At 43.1% G+C, this 19,133-nt stretch overlaps 1 protein-coding gene across 3 annotated transcripts in view; it reads right to left on the reverse strand.

The window, feature by feature from the left end:
* Nucleotides 1–854: 854 nt before the first annotated feature.
* PKD1L1 (polycystin 1 like 1, transient receptor potential channel interacting) overlaps nucleotides 855–19,133 on the reverse strand; it is a 331,908-nt gene continuing 313,629 nt past the window's right edge. For all 3 annotated transcript variants that reach the window (XM_033930462.1, XM_033930461.1, XM_033930460.1), the window contains exons 58-64: nucleotides 18,957–19,097; nucleotides 13,979–14,113; nucleotides 11,212–11,442; nucleotides 5,299–5,463; nucleotides 4,063–4,239; nucleotides 1,916–2,064; nucleotides 855–1,719 (exon numbers count right to left, since the gene is read on the reverse strand). In XM_033930462.1, the coding sequence (XP_033786353.1) occupies nucleotides 903–1,719; nucleotides 1,916–2,064; nucleotides 4,063–4,239; nucleotides 5,299–5,463; nucleotides 11,212–11,442; nucleotides 13,979–14,113; nucleotides 18,957–19,097 (1,815 nt within the window). In that variant the 3' untranslated portion in view covers nucleotides 855–902. The remainder of the gene's footprint in view (nucleotides 1,720–1,915; nucleotides 2,065–4,062; nucleotides 4,240–5,298; nucleotides 5,464–11,211; nucleotides 11,443–13,978; nucleotides 14,114–18,956; nucleotides 19,098–19,133) is intronic.

Raw genomic sequence — 19,133 nt, forward strand, 5'->3', positions numbered from 1 at the left:
GGGTCCTTTTATCAAGGCGTGGTAGGGGTTTAATGTGCAGAATACCGCGTGTTAAACCGCCTGCCGCGCTAGCCGCTAACGCCTCCATTGATGAGGCGTTAGTATTTTGGCTTGCCGCAGGGGGTTAGCGTGTGATGAAATGCCCGACGCGCTAACCCCTGTAGCGCACCTTGATAAAAAGAGCCCTAAATGCTCCGACACTTTTAAAAATTCTATGAGCACTGGAGCATTTACCCCCCTCCCTCTTCTACGAAACTGTGCTAGCAGTTTCTAGCGCAGGGAGCCGCGCTGAATGACCCGTGCTGCTCCCGACGCTCATAGGAACTCAATGAGCGTCGGGAGCAGCACGGGCCATTCAGTGCAGCTCTCCGTGCTAGAAACTGCTAGCGCAGTTTCGTAGAAGAGGGGGTTAAGTTTTTAAAGATTAAGGTTTTTTTAAGTTTATTAAAATTTTGATAAGCGTTTTACAGTTTGTATTAAAAAGGGGGTTAGTGCTTCAGGCCACGATACAAACCTCTACCATGGCTTAGTAAAAGGGGAAATTAGCTAGCTGATTCTGATTTTCAATGCTAATTCTATATATTAATTATATAAGTTTGAGTAACAAACAACAAGTTCAAATTTTGTCAATCAGTTTTCAGATGGCTCAGTTCAAGTGAAACTAAACCTAAAACTTAGATGGCCACGTTTTGCTCAGTTACCATAGAAAATTTACTCTATGGTAATTATCAAACAATGAAGCAATCCAGAAATTTAAAAAGGAAAGAAATGCAGGATAATAGTGTCCTCAACCTCGAATAGGCCTTTTCTACCAGAACTTAAAAGAAATCAATGAAATTTTTTTTTCACTTTAGCATCTTTCTTTTTTTTTTTTTTTTTTATAATATATTTTAACCATTTAATTACCAGCACTGCCTAATGGACTCTGGGAGATCCTGGCAATTACTATTGTGTATGTGTAGTTCTTCTGCAATTGGAATCACTGATGTTTGCTGTTTGTTCTTCCACATTGTGTTCAGAAGTTTCTCTCTGGCTTTGGACTTCTGTTTCACTGTTCTTTCTTCTTCACATTCTCCTTCACTTTTCTTCTGTTTAGTTTGACACCCTTCATTTTCACTGGATTTTGTAGCACTTGACACCAGGATTCCACTCTGGGGCCGCTGACATTCATGATAAAACTTGCTGTCTGAGCTTTGGTATGCATCACTGTAGCAGTTGCTTTGAAGGCTCATCCCTGCATTTACAGTATCTATAGGCTCGATGATTGTGGTCTGGGACCGCTTGAGGGGTCTGCGGTTCTTGGAAGCTACACTGGCTGAAGCACAGCGGGACCAGCTGCACAGACTACTTTCCAGCTTCTGTAACTCTGCAGATTCTTTTTCCAAACATGGAGCCCCATGCACCAAATAAATAAGACCATCTCCCATTTTTTGTAGATTACAATAGGCTGGGCTAACATTGCATTGACTGTGAGAGCTGCTATCTGACATGGAGCTCTTTGACATTTTTGCCTGAAACGATTTAGAGAATAATTCCACCTGCAGGCCATCATCACGGCAGATGAATGGTTTATTCCCATGGTCCAAACAAGAATCGATGCTGCTGGTTGACTGAAATTCGCTTGCATTTTGGTCACCTGCAATACTGAATTCATTTCTGGGCGAGTTTCTTTTACACCCCAGTGAAAGCTCTTGAAATGTTTCAAGCTCAAGCCGGTACCTGGAACAAAGAGCATTGAAAAAAGAAGAAAACTCATAATTATTATAACAATTGCTCGGATTTCCCTTTATTCAGACTGCTCTTTGCCAAGGTTAGTCCAGATAAGCGGCATTTTACTGTAGATGCTTTTTGTGTAAATGTTTATTGGTGCCCTGTTATAAAATTCGCCTCAATGGTATTCACTGTTATATTGTACCTCTTTTGAATGCTCGATCCCAAAACACCCTCCTGAGTGTGAATCATCTCAGCTAAGGACAGGTTGGTTGTTGTTGGGTCATTCGTGAGCAATCCCTGTTCCATTTTGGTAAATTTATGCCTCAAATTGTCTTCATCAAGAGGAGATTTCTAGAAGAAATAGTGAAAAAGGCCCACATTAAATCATACTATAAAACTGATAGGATGAAGTTCAGATCTAGCACTGGTTTACCTCTTTGCCTCATATCATTCTGGAATGAGAAAACAGTCATATCACAGACTATGCTACAATATGATAAGAACAGAGGGGGTGCAGTTGGAGGGTTGGGATAGCAAAGGGATGAGGTAGAAAAATAGTTTTAAGGATTGTGTTGGGACCAGGATATTTGGGTAGAAAGTTCAGTTTGTGTGTGTGTGTTGGGGGAAGGGGGAGCAGGGATATTTGTGGATTAGAATATTTGTGGGGTAGTTTGGAGGGTATAGGGTAGTTGGGGAGAATTAGTTTAGGGCCTGGTGTAGTTCAGGTAATGGGTAATTCTGGGGGTATAGGGCTAGATTTACTAAGCAAACCGATCATGTACCGATCGGTTTGCGACCCCTTTGCGACCCGATTCCCCTCTGACCTGATTCACAAACCTCTGTCCGGATCATCCTCCGATCCACGCATGCAAATGAGGGGGAATGGCATTCAAATGATGGCAGGCAGCGATTCACTAATAAAAAACCTGCAACACAGACTGGGCTTGCTGATCACAAACAAGCGACTGCTTTCCGACTGCCATCTCCTACTCTCTGCCTGCTTTCTACCCCGACTTTCCAGCTCTCTGCCCCTGAATCTCCTGCTCTCTCTGCCCCGAATCTCTGCCACAATTTTCTCCTGCTGCCCTGCTCTGCCCCGAATCTCCTCTCCTGCTGCCCTGCTCTGCCCCAAATATCCTGCGCTGCGCTCTGCCCCTGAATCACCTGCTCTCTGCCCCAAGCGCTGCCTTGGTCTTCCCCCGCAGTGCAAGCCCATGGGCTCGCTGGGCTAGGTAAATGTTTTTTAAAAAGTCGCTGCTCTTCGACGCATGCACAGACCATCTACAGATGGTCTGTGCATGCGTCAGGATCACTACAGAGCAATCCTGGCAGTCGGTTGGGGACGTGATTCCGATTGCCCTCATTTGCATGAGGGTGATTCGTGAATCAGTCCCCCTGGACACAGATTGGATAGGATCCCTCACGGATCTGATCTGATCCGTGCCCTTAGTGAATCTAGGCCATAGTCAGGTAATCTCCTCAACTAGCCTCTAATTTTGTTCGACTTCCAACAAGAAATGTTGCATGTCTCTGGGCTACCCCCCTCTCCTCCACCCTGTCAGTCATCACTCTTTTATCCACATTTCTCTTGCACCATTGTTAGCATTATGAAATGACAGAGTTTTTTCTTAGTTTAGCTTAGTTGCACATGTGAACATTTCTTGTGAGGTGTGTCACAACAAAAGAAAGGTTGAGAGCCATAAGAACATAAGCAATGCCTCCGCTGGGTCAGACCTGAGGTCCATCGTGCCCAGCAGTCTGCTCACGCGGCGGCCCAAAAGGTCCAGGACCTGTGCAGTAATCCTCTATCTATACCCCTCTATCCCCTTTTCCAGCAGGAAATTGTCCAATCCTTTCTTGAACCCCAGTACCGTACTTTGCCCTATTACGTCCTCTGGAAGCGCATTCCGGGTGTACACCACATGTTGGGTAAAGAAGAACTTCCTAGCATTCGTTTTGAATCTGTCCCCTTTCAACTTTTCCGAATGCCCTCTTGTTCTTTTATTTTTCGAAAGTTTGAAGAATATGTCCCTCTCTACTCTCTCTATGCTCTTCATGATCTTGTAAGTCTCTATCATATCCCCTCTAAGTCTCCTCTTCTCCAGAAAAAAAGAGACCCAGCTTCTCCAATCTCTCAGCGTATGAAAGGTTTTCCAAACCTTTTGTCAGACGTGTCACTCTCCTCTGAACCCTCTCGAGTATCGCCATATCCTTCTTAACGTACGGCGACCAATATTGGACGCAATAATCCAGAGTCACTGGTTTATAAAATATGCTCTTACAACATGCCCTTTGGGTGCTGATTATAGGTACCCCTGTCAAACAATTGTCTTATAATGCCGCACTTACCTCAGAGGCTACACTGCAGCAGTAATCAGATCCAAACAGCAAAGCATTTTCTTCCTCTTCCTCCTCAGCGTAGTTGCATTTCTTCATTGGAAGTGAGTGGTGAAGGCTGTCCGAGAAGGCGTTAAGACGAAAAAGCAGCTCATCCATCAGGTTTTCAAACTCATCCAAATAGAAATTCTAATATCAAAAGAACAGATGCTGAAATAAATTTAATGACTGAACTACGCGGTTGTAAGTTCTGTTCACACGCCACTGAAATCCAGTTTTCACAGAGAATAAAATCTGCAGTCGTAACGCCCAAACCCTGCTCTGTTTGTCTTTGGTGGTAGGCTTTGCACCCGTTTTCTACAAGGATGAATACACATACTTTCCCTTTCAAACTTCCTGTGAGTGCAAAGTACTGTACATAGGATCATTTAAACATCTCAGAGAACCCTCAACCAGATGCTACTAAATCTCCCATCCAATAAAAATCTTCACTACATGGCTTACCTTTCTAGGAGTAAAATCTTGAAATGGCCTTACAGAAATGACCAGAACTAAACCTTGCTACATCATCTTCCGAAGAAAACTGAAAACCCATCTGGTCGACACTTAATCTCCTGCATCCTCTCCTCTTCTCCTCCCCTCCCACCCCCACTCCCCCTCTTATCTCTCCCTCTCTCCCCTTCTACCTATCCACCTCCCCTCTCTTTCTCTTCTCCTCCTCCCCTCTCCTCTCTTTAAAGTCACCTTGAGCCTGTATAGGTATGAGCGACACACAAATAGAAGATTAGATTAGATTTACTTCTGCTGTTTTTTCAGATGGGCTTTTATTGGAAAAGTCTGCCCAAAGATTTGAAAACGTCCATCTATATGCATTTCCCATTAAGAGTGGTTATACTATGCAGTTATAATAGTTAGGGCCTCCTCTATTAAACTGCGCAAGCAGTTTGTAGTGTGGTGAGCCACACTGAATGGCCCGCTCTGCTTCCGATGCTCGTAGAGCTCCTATGAGCGTCAGGAGCAGCGCGGACCATTCAGCACGGCTCTCTGCGCTAAAAACTGCTAGCGCAGTTTAATAAAAGAGGGGGTTAGTTAATGGATGCTAACATATTTTAGCAAGAATTTTATTGCACAGGACCCATTTCTGCACACTATATATATCATAATGTTTCATTTTTATTTGTTTGGTGAAAATTTTAAATCTTATGCACAGACCTGGACTTAAAAGACTTTTACTTTCAAATAACTTACACTGCTTTGCACCAGATTACTCTCAGTTGACTTGTTCCTTGGCCGTCCAACGAATGATAACAGCTTCTCCCATGTGTGGGTCATGACTTCATGAAATGTTACCAGGTGTTTACTTCGAAGGGATTTCTTTGCTTCTTTTGTTATTGAAGTGAGAGTCCCTCTTACCTGGAACATCAAAACAGCACGTGCACATCCAGTGAATTCCCAGTAACTCAAAGCAATATTAAAGAAACCCAATGCACAATCCTAATCCCTGAGATTTATAGGTTAAAGAACAGCACTACCTATATTCTGAAAACTATAAATATGTAAAAGAAATATGGAGATTATATATCAGTATTATCTAAAAAATATTTTTTACTTTAATCCCCTGGGTTTTTTTTTAAATTCAATGGTATTTTAGGGAGATGAGGGGTGAAAAAGAAAAGTATATCATGATCCTATTTGTAAACATACTCCCTACTGATGTCACACCCCTTCCTTGCTATGCTTATATTTCAGATATCGGGATTACTGTCATTGAAATGGTACTCCATCAGAGGTTTCAAGTTTATTAATATTTTGATATACCGACCATCACAAGTAACTGGTTGGCTTACAATAATAAAAAGTAAAAAAATTATTTAAAATATTAAAATTATGTATAACAAAAAAAGTTTAATAAAAATAGGGGGATTGAGATCAAAACAAAGACTTGATTACAATGGGTATGGAACAAAAGGAAAGAAAGGGGAAGGGAAAGTTTTTTAAAAAATACATTGTATAAATGAAAATAAATAGAAGGGAAGGATAAAACAAGAGGAAAAAGTGGGGTATCGCTTCCTGAAAGCATTTTTATTTTCCCATTTTTATTTTCCCATTTTTATTTGGGAACTCAGTTGGAATTTTGATAAGCATCATTAAAAGAGGAATGTCTTAAGGTGTGTTTTAAACTTGTTTAGGGAATTTTCAGAGTGAAGGTTCGATGGCATTGCATTCCAGAGAGAGGGCACAACAACAAAGAAATTGTGTTTCTAGTATAATATAAATCCTTGATTGAAGGGACTGTTAATTCTGATTAGTAGACCTGGGGGTCCTGGAAGGGTCAGAAAAACATCAACAGGCCAATATTTAGCAGTGACGATGGTTGTGTGTGTGTTTGTGTGTGCTTTTAAACCTTAAAAATAATCCACAAAGGGTGTATACAATCCAGTGGCGTACCTAGCATATGTGACACCCGGGGCCCATCATTATTTTTACTCCCCCCATCTGTACAAAAAACATGATTTTTAGTAACAATCCACACGTCACACATGAGTACCTAGGAAAAGGCAGCATCTTACTTACTGCAGTGAGCAGTACAACATCAGTACACCCATTGTAAAACTAAACAAGCCAGACTAGTACAGATCAATCCTACTCCGTCAGTCCTAACAGAAAACCATGTCTTTCGAACACACAGAACACAGAAAACACCTTCGCCTAGTATGGAATATGTCATCACAAACTAACCCCTCCCCCTTTTAAAAAACTGTAGTGTGAATTTTAGCCACGGTCTTAACAGCTCTGACGCTCATAGAATTCTGAGCATCAGAGCTGCTACCATCACGACTGGCGCTAAAAAATGCTCCACCGTTTTGTAAAAGGGGGGATAAAATAGAAATACATAGACAAAAGTTAAATTGAACCAGCAAGAAGCCGGACTCTGCATACAATGCAACACCACAGAAACAGTGACACATGTCTCCTAATGCAATAAATAAATAGAAAATTTTTGTTCTACCTTTGTCTTCTCTGGTTTCTACTTTCCTCATCTTCTTGTTACTCTCTTCCTTCCATCCACTGTCTGCCGTCTCTCTGCCCCTATATGGCATATTCTCTCCTTCTATGCCCCTTCCAGAAACTGTATGCCTCCCCCTTCCATTTTTTTTTCACCCCCATTGGTCTGGCATCTCTCTCCTCTCCTTCCCTCTCCCACACCTCTCTTCTGCAATCCCTTTCTTCCCTTATTTTCCTTTTCAATTTATTTCCTGCATCCATATAGATTACGTTCTTACTACCCTCTCATCAATTTCCTTTTTTACTGTCTACCTTCAGCTCGCCACCTCTTTCCCTCACCCCCTCCAGTATTTCCCTAACTCAGTCCTTTTCCCCCCATCATGTGCCCTCCTTTTATTTATCTCCTCCTGCCATCATGTGCCCTCTTTCTCTACCTCTTCCATCTAGTACTTTCTCCTCTCTCTGTCCACTTCCAGCGTCTCCCCTGTCTCTTCAATCCAGCATCTGCCCATTCCATCCACTGTCTGCTCCTTCCAGAAACTGTCTGTCTTCCCCTGCCATCTCTCCTCTACCTCCCCCCCCCACACCTTTGGTCTGGCATCTATCATTTTCCCTCTGTTCCCTCATGGTCTGGCATCTTTCTCCTTTCATCTCTCTTTGCCTCCCCTCTGTGGTTTTTAGCATCTCTCTCTTCTCATTTCCTTCACTCAGATCTGATATTTCTGTCTCCTTCCACGCTCTCTGGCATCTCTCTTCCCTTTCCTTCTCTGGTCTTCCTTCTTTATTTTCTGCCTCCATCTAAATTAAATTCTTTCTTACTATGCAGTCCTCAGTTTCCCTCTTTTCACTATGTTTACCCACAGCATGCCACCCCTTTCCTTCACCCCTCCACTATCTCACTAACTCTATCTTCTTCCCCCATCCAGCATATGTCCTTTTTCTTTATCCCTCCTTCCATACAGTATGTTTTCTCTTTCTCCACTTCCATTCAGCATTTGCTCTCCCTTCTCCCCACTTCCATCATCTGCCCTCTTCTCTCTCCCCACTTCCATCATCTGCCCCTTCTCTCTCTTCCCCCCACTTCCATCAACTGCCCCTTCTCTCTCTTCCCCCAACTTCCATCATCTGCCCCTTCTCCCCACTTCCATCATTTGCCCCTTCTCTTTCTTCCCCCCACTTCCATCATCTGCTCCTTCTCCCCACTTCCATCATCTGCCCTTTCTCTCTCTTCCCCCCACTTCCATCATCTGCCCCTTCTCCCCACTTCCATCATCTGCCCCTTCTCTCTCTTTCCCCCCACTTCTATCATCTGTCCCTTCTCTCTCTTTCCCCCCACTTCCATCATCTGCCCCCTTCTCTCAATCTCTCCATCCACCACAGGCCCATCTCTCTTCCTTCCGCTCACCTTTTTTTCCGATTTTGGCAACAAGATCGGCAATGCCCTCCCCCCCCCCCCACAATGACACTTAAGATCAGCAATGAGCCTCCTTCTCCCCCCGGCATCAACAGAACTTCAGATCGGCAATGCGGTGCTCAGTCCAAAGCTTCCCTCTGACTCGAACAGCCTGAGCAGAAACAGGAAGCTGATTCAGAGGGAAGCTTTGGGCTGAGCACCGCATTGCCGAGCTGAAGTTCTGTTGATGCCGGGGGAGAAGGAGGGCCGTTGCCAAACTTGAGTGCCGTCGCAGGAGGGGGGAAGGCCTGTTGCCGATCATGAATTGTGTCATGAAGGGGCGCGCCGATGCCGCTCATTGCCAGACGCTGCCGATGGCCCCAATCCGATCTTGCCGGCCCTGTGCGGACCGGCAGGAATTTTCTGTGGACCGGCACCGGACAACCCGGACCTGGCCGGCTGTGCACCCCCCCCTAAGGCATGCACCTGGAGCGGACTAACCCCCCCGCCCCTCCTTGGTACGCCACTGATACAGTCACAAGTGACCCAAAGGATAGCATACAATAAAAATGACCCAACACGGGCATGTTTTGGCAAAATAAAAATTTCCTCAGGGGTGTTATAGGGTCCTTGACTGTCTTAAAAATAAAAATATAAAAGTTACAAAAAATTCCAGTTGTTAAGAGGCTACAAACAAGCAGCACAGCTCACAAGACTAGAGAAGCAGTGCATGAGCTGTAGCCTTAAGGTAAAAATGTTGATAAAACTGAAAACTTAAACAGTACACCCTCACTCTTCTGTGGCACTATCAGGGTAATTTTATAACTGGTCATCTGGATTATGAGGGCAAAAATAAGCTTATTTGCAGCTCATTTCCTAAAGAAAATGAAGCCTTACAAAGGAGGGTTGGTTTTGTAAAACAAACAGTTCTTCTTGATATAGTGTGTTGCTAAAAAAGAAAGGCAGGGAAGAGCAAACTATGAATTTAGTATAAATGTGAAAATATATTTTTGCACAATAACAATTTATGATAATCATCGAAGAAGAATAACACACCAGTCTACTGGACCTCCAAGGACTGATGCATGTAGGCCTGGAGGGAAAGGCATAAAGGAGGTAGAGTACCTATAGGAATTGCTTCTGGTAGTGCTTTGGGTTAAGCACCTAATTTAATTTTTAAACTTGTGCTAATTCGCTTCAAGTACCAATAATGGCCCTTAATTTGAGTTAATTTGCATTACTTGACACCAATTTGAAGTTAGGCGCTATTCTAAAAACATGGGGCTGATATTCAGACCATTTCCAGTGACCAGCATTGAATATTTCAGAGTGGAGGGGGGGGGGTGGTTTGGCCAGCGTTATCATAACCGGCTAAGTCAATGTTCAGGGTTAGCCAGTTAAGGTTCTCTTTTACTAAGCTGAAGAGGTTTCTACCGCAGCCTGGGGCGCTAAATGCTCCAACACTCATAGAATTCCTATGAGAGTCAGAGAATTTAGCACTCCGGGCCGCAGTAGAAACCTCTACCATGGCTTAGTAAAAGAAGGTGTAAATTAATAGCAGCCAAAGATAAGCCTGCTATTTATGTGGCCTGATTTGGCCACTAAACTTGGCCAGTCAGCGCTCACTATTGGCAATTATCATGCAATATAGCCAATTCAGGTTTAGCTGCTAGCCATTAATATTCAGCCCAGATATCTTACCAGCCCACCCTCATCCTTTCCATTATCCAGTCTAATTTCTCTTCCTCAGATTACCCTTTTTCTCAACCAATCCCAGCTCTTTTTGCCTTCCTTCACCCTTCTTCATTACCTATAGATTATTTAACCCTTTGTGTGCTTGCAGCTTCTGCCATTAATTGCTCAAACTTTAATCTTTGAGTTTCCAAAATGGAATGATTGATTTTGCAACATCTGATCCTTCTTTGTTCTGGTGGCCTCTTTGGGTAGGCTTATGGGATGCTGTAGCTATGTTATCTCCACACACATGCTATTATCTATTACTTTCCACACTATTTTTCTTTCTCCTCACTTATTATTAATATTTGTATTGCAAACCACCCAGAGAGTTCTCTGATTGGGCAGTATATAAAAATTTGAATAAACCTGGGAACCTGAAAAACTGGGAAATCTTGGGGTCCTTTTACTGAATTGCCAGTAAGCACTAGTACGCACTTACAACACATTAAAAAAAAAGGCTTACTGCGGGACGTGTGCTGGTCTCCAATTTTGCGCTCTTATACTGTACGCTACAAAATATTTAATTTTTTTTGTGGAAAGGGGTGTGTTAGGGGGTGGAGAGTAGGTGTAACAGCACTAATCAGTTACTGCGTGAGGAATTGCCACACACTAATTGATTAACGCAGAGGCCCTTACCGCCTACAAAAAGGTGGCGGTAGGGGCTCACAAGGTAAGTTTTTATAATGGCTGGGCGCTAATGGCAAAATTAGAACATGACCAGTAATGGAGAAAATGGAAAAAAATGTGCCATTTTCGGGCATGTGACCTTAGAACACAGGAAAGACCCGCATAAGGGGTGCACTAAGGCCACTTTTGCCACAGCTGTAGCAAAAGGACCGCCTTATTAGCTAAGAAGAGGGAGTAAATATTCAAATCTCAGGTTTTGTCCAGCTACAAAAATGATTTAGACAAGTTCTTTGAATATTGATTTCAGAGGGGTTTTATTTATTACTACTATTCAGTATGGTGCATTATTTTTATAGACCCTTAAATTTTACGAAGAGATACACAATCATATTACATACCATTCCGGTCCATAAAAAGGTCATTATAAGGAAAAGTGTTCCATAATAGCAAGCTACAGATACTTCATTAGATTTGTAGAAAGATGTTGGTGATTTTGCTGCACTGATGCCTAGGAAATAATGTGCCAGTGTCCAAAATGATCGTACAGCATTGCTAAATGGGTATAAGCCTGGAATGTACAGTGCACGTCCCAGGGAAGCATAGGCTGCCAGGATCCCAATGCCAGCCAGCTGCAACAAAAGTAGAAATAAAAAGTCCTATATTAACAGAAAATAATAATTGAACTGACAAAATTAGAAAGCAAAATTTCAGCACATCCTGACGCACCAGTCTGCTACATACAGTGTGGGTCAAAAATAGGTATAAAGCATTTATTCATTACTTTTTTACTGTACTAGTATCAAATGGGCACAATACACTACTGAATGATAATTGAGGAAAAGCGAAATGAGGAACTGAAACAAAAACTTCACACAAATGTTATTTGTGACACCTGTAAAATAAAAAGGAATAATGAATAAATACTATATACCTACTTTAGGCCCACCCTGTATATCACTAAAGTTCACCCTAATAAAATCCAAACAATGGGAAACAAATTGAGGGGCATAATCAAAAGATTCGTCTAAGTCCGTTTTGGGCCTAAGTCACTAGTCAACCAAAGTCAGACATGGGAAAAGGTCCATTTTCGAAAAATACGTCCAACATATTTTTTTTTTAATTGTCTAACTGTATGTCCAGACCGCTAAGTCGTCCATATTTATACCCCATTTTTGTCCAAAAATTTGTCCAAGTCAAAAATGCCTAGAAAAAGACCTTTTGGATGTGGGCAGGATCAGCAAAGTGATGGACTGGACACCCAAACATTGCACTAGAGTAGTGGGGTACCTTACAGGGCACTGCTGTGAACTTCACAAAAAAGTGTGCCACATACACATCTCACCACAACAATCTTATAGGTCATGGTGAGCCCCCCCTCAAACCCTCCCCGAATCGACTAGATCTACCTGTCTACCACCCCAATAGCCCTTTTGGCTGCAGGTGCCACTTATATGACGGTACATAAGGGTTTGGGGTTTTTTTTTAATAGCCCTTTTGGCTGCAGGTGCCACTTATATGACAGTACATAAGGGTTTGGGGTTTTTTTTTGGGGGGTGCACATTTCACCATGCATGCAGTGGTTAGAGTGGCTTATGGGCCTGGGTCCTCTTCTCCATGGTTCACTAGCCCACCCCCCAGACCACTTAAGCCACCTTTGTTTAGCTCTACTAGGCTTTGGCTGCCAGGTGCTGATGTTCTGGAGGCAGATATGTAAAGTTGTTATTACGATTTTTATGGCAGTGGGGGGGGGGGTCTTAGTGATCACTGTGGCAGTGTGTAGGGGTCTGTGCTTTGTCCCTACAGTGGTTATCTCGTCACTTTGGATACCTTCTTGTGACTTAGACCTGGCTTTAGATAGCCTAAGTCACAGCATCCAAGTTCCGTCTAGGCAGTTATGTAAAACGTTCGGTTATACATGCAGTACGACTAAGTTTAGGACGGCTCACGTCCTGCCCAAATCCCGCCCAAATCCTCCATAAACACCCCTTTTAGCTCTGGGCATACTGCAGCACTGTGAAGGCCTAAGTCATTTTTAGATACGTCTAAAACCCGGTTCAATTATCAGCACTTGGATGACTTGTCTCACTGATCGTCTAAGTGCCGAATTAGGCCGGTTTTTAGACGTATTTCCGTTTCGATTATGAGCCCCATTGTGTATTAGTTTTACACAGTAATTCATTTTCTTGATATGACACAAAAATTCAACAAAAAGTTCATATTTGGCAATCTCACCCCTAGCCGTAGTAGTGTAAGACTACCATTAGAGTCAGCCGAATCACTTTGGAATAGCTAGCCACTGAGGAGAACAAGTAACTGGTCAAATGGCTTGAATATCCAGCAATCTGTTTAACGTTGCCTGGACTTGGACCATCCGAACCAGTCGGCCCACCAGAGAATCCACAAACCAGTAGGACAGAGGGTATGCAAACCTTCTCTGACAAGTACACAAGCGCCACAAGTACAAGGGGGCACTCGGAGAAATTGAAAGGGGACAGGTTTAGAACAAACGCTAGGAAGTTCTTTTTCACTCAGAGGGTGGTGGATACATGGAACGCGCTTCCAGAGGCTGTTGTAGACAAGAAAACATTAAATGGTTTCAAAGAAGGTTTGGATAGATTCCTAGAAGAAAAAGGGATTGGGGGGTATAGATAGGTATAGACCATTGCTCAGGCAATGGGCCTGATGGGCCGCCGCGGGTGCGGACCGCTGAGCAGGATGGACCTATGGTCTGCCTCAGCGGAGGCAACTTCTTATGTTCTTATATCCAAGACCCAAAGATCTGTTGTTATGATCTCCCAGGCCTCTAAAAATCCATGTTCTTATGCTAGAATAACAAGAGTTTAAAAGAGGAATATTGTGGCAATGGCTGGGAAAAGGAATTACTCCAGGAATTCTACAATCTTCTAGAATCTTTGAGTTCTAAATGGAAACCAAATTCAAAAATGCTACCATTATAAAAAGGATTGGTAAGAATTTTGCGATATAAAAGGGTTTTCAGTAGAGTTGCCAGTGCAGTCAGATTTGCATTTCGTGATTTTTGCTTGGCTAAGCCAGAACAATAATTTGTCTAATAGTTTATTTTAAAAATATAATAAAGATCATGGGTAAAATAATTGTAACTTTAAAACAGAAAAGGAAAGTTAAAAAAAAGATAAGCATCCTTACCGCTATTAAAGTTACACTGGAACAGGAGAGCCGCAGCATTACTACACAAGGAGCCATCGCTTTGTGAACACGGAGAAGACGGATGCATTTTATGAACATGAAGAACAAAATGATCCCATGTAAACAGCGTGTCCACTAGAAGATAAGACACCATATATTATCAGTTAGATAAATATATAAGCCACATTTTATATAAGATTAGGGTTACGATACGTCTGAGAAAACCCAGACATGTCCATGTCCTTTTTATATTAGAATGAAAAGAAGTTTTCAGATTCATAGTTGTGGCAGGGAACAGATGGATCAAGAGGCAGTTTTTGTATAAATGACAGTGAATTCTAGCTTCTTTGCATTTTCCTCAATTCACACATATATGTCAGCTAACTGCTTTGTTGGGACCTAGGTTTAGAGGAATGATTAAGGGGACAATTGTATTCATCTCTCTGGTGTTTAAAGTTAACTTAAAAATAAAATTAATTTCTTACTTGTCTCCCCTTGAATGTTCAGTGTTGCCAAATGTGATACTTATTTAAATGTGTAAATATCGGCATTTATACATACAAAGCCCTAAGTTGTATCGCTATTCTTTTGAGCATTACTTTTTTTTATGAATGGCTGTTCCCGCTGTACAGGTTACCATAATACACATATTTTTACTGCAAGCTTATATGTATTTTTTTACAAAAGACTCTGCATACAGCAAACCTTTTGTATGAGACTGGAACTTTTGAAAGCCCTGATTTGGATATCACTTTGCTGACTGACATAAAATTTAGCTTATATAGTACATATTTAGGCTTGTAGGTTTTTTTAGCACATTTTTCTTTCATAGACCATGTTTGGACTAACACTGCTTTGCATATATCCTTGCAGAGGTACTGCCTTCAGACATGGACACAATACCACAAATGAGGCCTTACTAGGAACTTATGAAAATGCCTTATTAACTCCTTTTTCTATTGGCTCTCTTTCCTACGTACCCAATAGTATAGCGAGGGAGGGAGGCGCCCTGCATCTCCATGCTGTAACCCCCTACTCTTTCTTGCTGCTTAAGCACCCCTCCTCCCCTCCCCCCTGGTACCTCTTGAAATGTTCACCTTCATAAGCAGCCTTTGCCACCTGCTACTCGCACCGGACTTAGCTCCCTTCTGACATCACATCCTGGTCCCACGCTAGAGAACATTTCAACAGGTATGAAGGGGGCGGAGAGGAGGAGAGGCACTGGCGTCAGCGCCTGGGATGATCTACCCTCCCCCACACCGTACTATACCACTGTATGTACCCTACTATTCCTCTGGTTCTTATCATGATCTTATCATACTGTTTAGCAAAGTATTGATCATTACATATGATCACCCCAATATCTCTTCTGTATATACATTAAGTACTCCTTCCTTGAATTCCTGCCTTCTAAATGCATGAGAACAGTTTTTTGTACTGAATGTCAGCTGCTATGCACTTGACTGCTACTCAGACTTTCTTGTATTGCTTTTTATTTTGTCCGCTCCAATGTTCTGACTGGGGCTCTTCTCCCTGGAAAAGCGGAGACTCAGAGGAGACATGATAGAGACCTACAAGATCATGAAGGGCATAGAGAAAGTAGAGAGGGATAGATTCTTCAAACTTTCAAAACATATAAGAACAAGAGGGCATTCGGAAAAATTGGAAGGGGGCAGATTCAAAACAAATGCTAGGAAGTTTTTCTTTACCCAGCGTGTGGTGGACACCTGGAATGCACTTCCAGAGGACGTAATAGGACAGAGTACGGTACTGGAGTTCAAGAAAGGATTGGACAATTTCCTGCTGGAAAAAGGGATAGAGGGGTATAGATAGGGGGCTATTGCGCAGATCCTGGACCTGTTGGGCCGCCGCGTGAGCGGACTGCTGGGCACGATGGACCTCGGGTCTGACCCAGTGGAGGCATTGCTTATGTTACAAGCAGTGTCTACTGTGAGCTGACTAAACTCAAGGTTAACAAAGCAATGGGGCCAGACAACCTACACCCCAGGGTGCTCAGGGAGTTAGGGGACGTCCTGGCGGAACCACTATCCGCTCTTTTCAATCTCTCCCTTAGTACAGGTAGAGTCCCGTTGGACTGGAAAACGGCTAACGTCATCCCACTCCACAAAAAAGGTTGCAGAACAGAGGCTGAGAACTACAGACCAGTGAGTCTCACATCTATAGTGAGCAAACTAATGGAAACCCTAATCAAACACCAATTAGATAAGATCCTGGATGAGGAGAATCTACGGGATCCCCGTCAACATGGATTTACCAAGGGGAAATCCTGCCAATCCAACTTGATCAGCTTCTTTGACTGGGTGACGGGGAAGCTTGATATTGGAGAGTCCTTGGACATTGTATACTTGGATTTCAGCAAAGCATTTGATAGTGTCCCACACCGCAGGTTGTTGTGCAAAATGAGTTCTATGGGATTAGGTAACACTTTGACAAAATGGGTTGGGGACTGGCTTGGTGGTAGGCTTCAGAGGGTGGTGGTGAACGGCACCCCCTCCGTAATGACGGCAGTGATCAGCGGGGTGCCACAGGGCTCGGTCTTAGGCCCGATCCTTTTCAATATCTTTATAAGGGACCTGGTTGAGGGGCTTCGTGGTAAAATAACGTTATTCGCGGATGACGCCAAACTGTGTAATATAACAAGCAAGAGCACAACGGACAATATGAAACATGACCTACTCCTATTGGAGCAATGGTCAAAGACCTGGCAACTGAGTTTTAATGCCAAGAAATGCAAAGTCATGCATCTTGGCAGTCAAAATCCATGCAAGACTTACACCCTAAATGGCGAGATCCTAGCAAGGACGGTTGCAGAACGGGACCTAGGGGTGATTATCAGTGAAGACATGAAGACTGCCAATCAAGTGGAACGGGCTTCATCTAAGGCTAGGCAGATCTTAGGATGTATACGTAGGAGTTTCGTCAGCCGTAAGCCTGAAGTCATTATGCCGTTGTATAGATCTATGGTGAGGCCCCATCTGGAATATTGCGTGCAATTCTGGAGGCCTCATTATCGCAAGGATGTACTGAGGCTTGAGTTGGTCCAGCGAATGGCCACCCGGATGGTTTCCGGACTCAAGGATCTCCCGTACGAGGAACGGCTGGACAAATTACGGCTATATTCACTCGAGGAACGCAGAGAGAGGGGAGACATGATCGAGACGTTCAAATACCTCACGGGCCGTATCAAGGTAGAAGAAGATATCTTCTTCTTCAGGGGTCCGACGGCAACAAGAGGACATCCATGGAAAATCAGGGGGGGGGAAATGGCATGGCGACACCAGGAAATACTTTTTCACCGAAAGAGTGGTTGATCGCTGGAATAGACTTCCACTTCAGGTGATCGAGGCAAGCAGCGTGCCTGATTTTAAGAATAAATGGGATCGTCAGTGGGATCTCTGCACAGAGTTAAATAGGGGAGGGTTATTAGGGTGGGCAGACTAGATGGGCCGCGGCCCTTATCTGCCGTCTTTTTCTATGTTTCTATGTTTCTATGTTCTTATGTTTAATATATGTAAAGTGATGGTCCTGTCCTACTAACTCCTTGCTGTCACTTAAAAGCCAGTTGTAGGACAGATCCTTGAAGCACATTACTATCCACTTATCTTTCTTTAGCGTAAACTCCATTTATCACGACCCTTTTTCCATCAAATTGGCCATTTCTCCCCAAAAACTCCAGTACAGCATACTGTAATGAATCTTTTATTATATGTAACTAATTGTAATTATGGCCAGGCCTGAAACTAATGTAGAGGGATTTTATTTGTTTGGGATTTTTTTCATGATATGCAAGGACTTCTCAGATATATCGGGGTTGATTTCAAAATATCTGAACCTGCTGATTTTATTTTTTCAGGAAGGGGAGGGAATGTTTTGAGGAATCCTGGTGCGGGGAAGGTATCCCTCCTGCCAATTTTTGCTGGTGTGGGTGGGGATTGCAGTAGCAGGAGTGAATTGGCATCCCTCCTACCTCCATTCTGGTTTGTCGGAGGGGGAGTCATCTGGGAGGGCTGTCAGTGGTGTGCCGGGGGGGAGGGGGGCGGCACAGCATTTTAAAAAAATGAGGCACAACGGAATGATAGGAGGCTACTTTGGGGCTTCCCCTGCCACTCAGCTGTTAGGGCTTCCCCACACCAGCTCTGTGCATGTTTCAGCTGCTCTCAGAGCAACTGATCAGATGGGACTTCCATGAAAATAATTTGCATGCAAACTTCTTGAAACATTAATCGCTATTACAGAGTCAGCCAAAATATCAGTCACGAGCAACCCACAAGGTCTTAACGGCCATGTTTTGTGCATCTAGCCCTCAGTCAACTATCTTGGAGACTTTTCTGAAGCTGTTTTGTGTATTTGTAAGTCTCCTGTGTGCAACGCTGCTTGCTGCCTTGAGGTAGCTTCAAAATTTCACGCATCCTTTTCTAAATTCTAGGCCAACATTAGTGGTAATGATATCAGTTCCTCCAACAGGTCCTTCCAATATCTTTGGATGCAGCTGCTTTGAAAGGCGGGGAAGGTTTCACAAAGACTGAGCATCCTGTAACCCACATACTTATCTATGACTCCCCAGACTGGTAATAAAGACTAGGGGAGGGGAGTGCAGTGTAGTGGTTAGAGCTACAGAATCAGTACCCTGTGTGGGTTCAAACCTCTCACTGCTAACTGTGACCCTGGGGAAATCACCTAATCCTCCACTGCCCCAGGTACATTAGATAGATTGTGAGCTCAACAAGACAGATGAGGAAAATACTTGAAATACCTGTATGTAAACCACTTTGAGTGTGTTTGTAAAATTACAAAAGGCAGTATAGTATACAAGTTCCAATCCCTTTTCCTCTCCCACAGAAAGGAACAGCAGCTTGGAACAGTCAGTAGCAGAAGAATCTCTATTACAAACATGTAGACAGCCCATCTTTTTGTTTCAATTTCCAGATGAATTATGAGTTCCTCACTCATAGCTTACCTTATCCCAAGCTGAGATGAAAGTAAGATCTATGAATACTCTGAAAAATCCCTTTTGCAGACGATCAATAATGTCCACCGTTAGAGCAAAATGATAAATGTAGCACATGTAGTAGGACAAACTGAACCCAATTATGGTTACCTGTAAAATGAGAAAGTACACCAGCTACTAAAACAC

This window comes from Geotrypetes seraphini, chromosome 2 (genome assembly GCF_902459505.1).
Source record: "Geotrypetes seraphini chromosome 2, aGeoSer1.1, whole genome shotgun sequence".
Taxonomy (NCBI): domain Eukaryota; kingdom Metazoa; phylum Chordata; class Amphibia; order Gymnophiona; family Dermophiidae; genus Geotrypetes; species Geotrypetes seraphini.